This window comes from Geospiza fortis, unplaced genomic scaffold (genome assembly GCF_000277835.1).
Source record: "Geospiza fortis unplaced genomic scaffold, GeoFor_1.0 scaffold68, whole genome shotgun sequence".
Taxonomy (NCBI): Eukaryota; Metazoa; Chordata; class Aves; order Passeriformes; family Thraupidae; genus Geospiza; species Geospiza fortis.
In genome coordinates, this window is record NW_005054489.1 from 1,028,392 (window position 1) to 1,029,627 (window position 1,236).

The following is a 1,236-nucleotide window of genomic DNA, read 5'->3' on the forward strand; positions in this document are numbered from 1 at the left end:
GGCCCCACCCCCAGTGCCCCCCCAGCCCCCCCCCCGGGGCTCACAGCTGCTCTGGGGCACAGCGCCAGCAGCAGCAGCAGCCACCGCCACCACGCGTCACCCTGGGCTTCTCTGCCTCGCTTGCTCCCGTCCCACGCAGCCCAGCTGGCTTCCTAACGCTGCTGCTTAATTAAAACCAACTGGGTGGAAAGCGAGCAACGAGAGGCAGAGCCCGCGTGGTTTCCGACGGAGGAACGGATGGAGCGGAGCTGCGTGTCCCAGGCCGTGCCGCAGCCGGGACCCAGCACCCTCCCCTTGTCCCCCTGCACCCCGGGACTCACCGGCATACTCTGGGTCCACATGGGGAGGGTAAAACCCAAACTTGATGAAGATGGGGATGGGGACGCCGAACTTGAACCACTCCACGACATAGGGAGGGGGCTGTCCCGTCAGCGGGTGGATCACGTCGCATCCCAGGATCACGCTCTCGCCAGCGCGAGCGGTCACGAACTCGGGCTCCTCCCTCGAGCCGAGGGCACCTGCGAGGGGGCGAAGGAAGAATCTGTGGCTGATCCCACTGCTGGTGCCCAGCATCAAACCAGGATGCCCATCCCCAGCCACCTGTCTCCAGCAAGGGCAGCCTGTGGGTCGCCCTTGCCCCAAAACCAACAGAGGGTCCCAGGCCCTTACACTCAGCTCCAAGGCCACCCCTGAGCTACCACAGGAGTCAGGACAGTGGCCATCAGCATCCCAATGCTCCAGGACAGCTTCCCAACCTCTGCATCAGAGCAAGGGTGATGCCCAGTGACCACACAGGGGTTTTGGGGATCCCTGCTCTCAGTAGAGGGGCACAGAGTATGACTAGAACTGCTCCCCGCACAGTAGCACCATCTGGGCTACCCTGTATCCTTGTGGCAGGGAAAAGGCTGCTTTTAGCTTGTGCCCCTGCATCCTCCAGCGGGCAGGACTGAGCATGCAGGGACCCCTGGGCACAGCTCTGCTGTGCCAGCCCTGAGTCCCAGCTCTCCTGATGGTGCCAGGGTGGGCTGGGCCCCCGGAGCCGCCATGCTCCAGGCAAGCCCACATGTCCTCGGGCATCCCCGAGAGCCTCAAGCCTGAAACCCGTCTGCGACCTGCACGTCGGGTCTGTCACCCTGCTCCTCCCAGCTGGCTAATTACAGGGGACTTTGGTCTCAGCTCCGAGGCTGCTCCACCCCGGCTGTGCCGCCCTGCTCGCTGCAGCCTGGCGTCATCCCG

At 64.7% G+C, this 1,236-nt stretch overlaps 1 protein-coding gene across 1 annotated transcript in view; it reads right to left on the reverse strand.

Annotated features, from left to right (window-relative positions):
- The window catches only part of IGSF9B (immunoglobulin superfamily member 9B), a 32,890-nt gene extending 32,317 nt beyond the window's left edge, over nt 1-573 (reverse strand). Inside the window, exon 1 of the mRNA XM_031063234.1 lies at nt 321-573. Within this exon, the coding sequence (XP_030919094.1) occupies nt 321-573 (253 nt within the window). The remainder of the gene's footprint in view (nt 1-320) is intronic.
- Nucleotides 574-1,236: the final 663 nt, after the last annotated feature.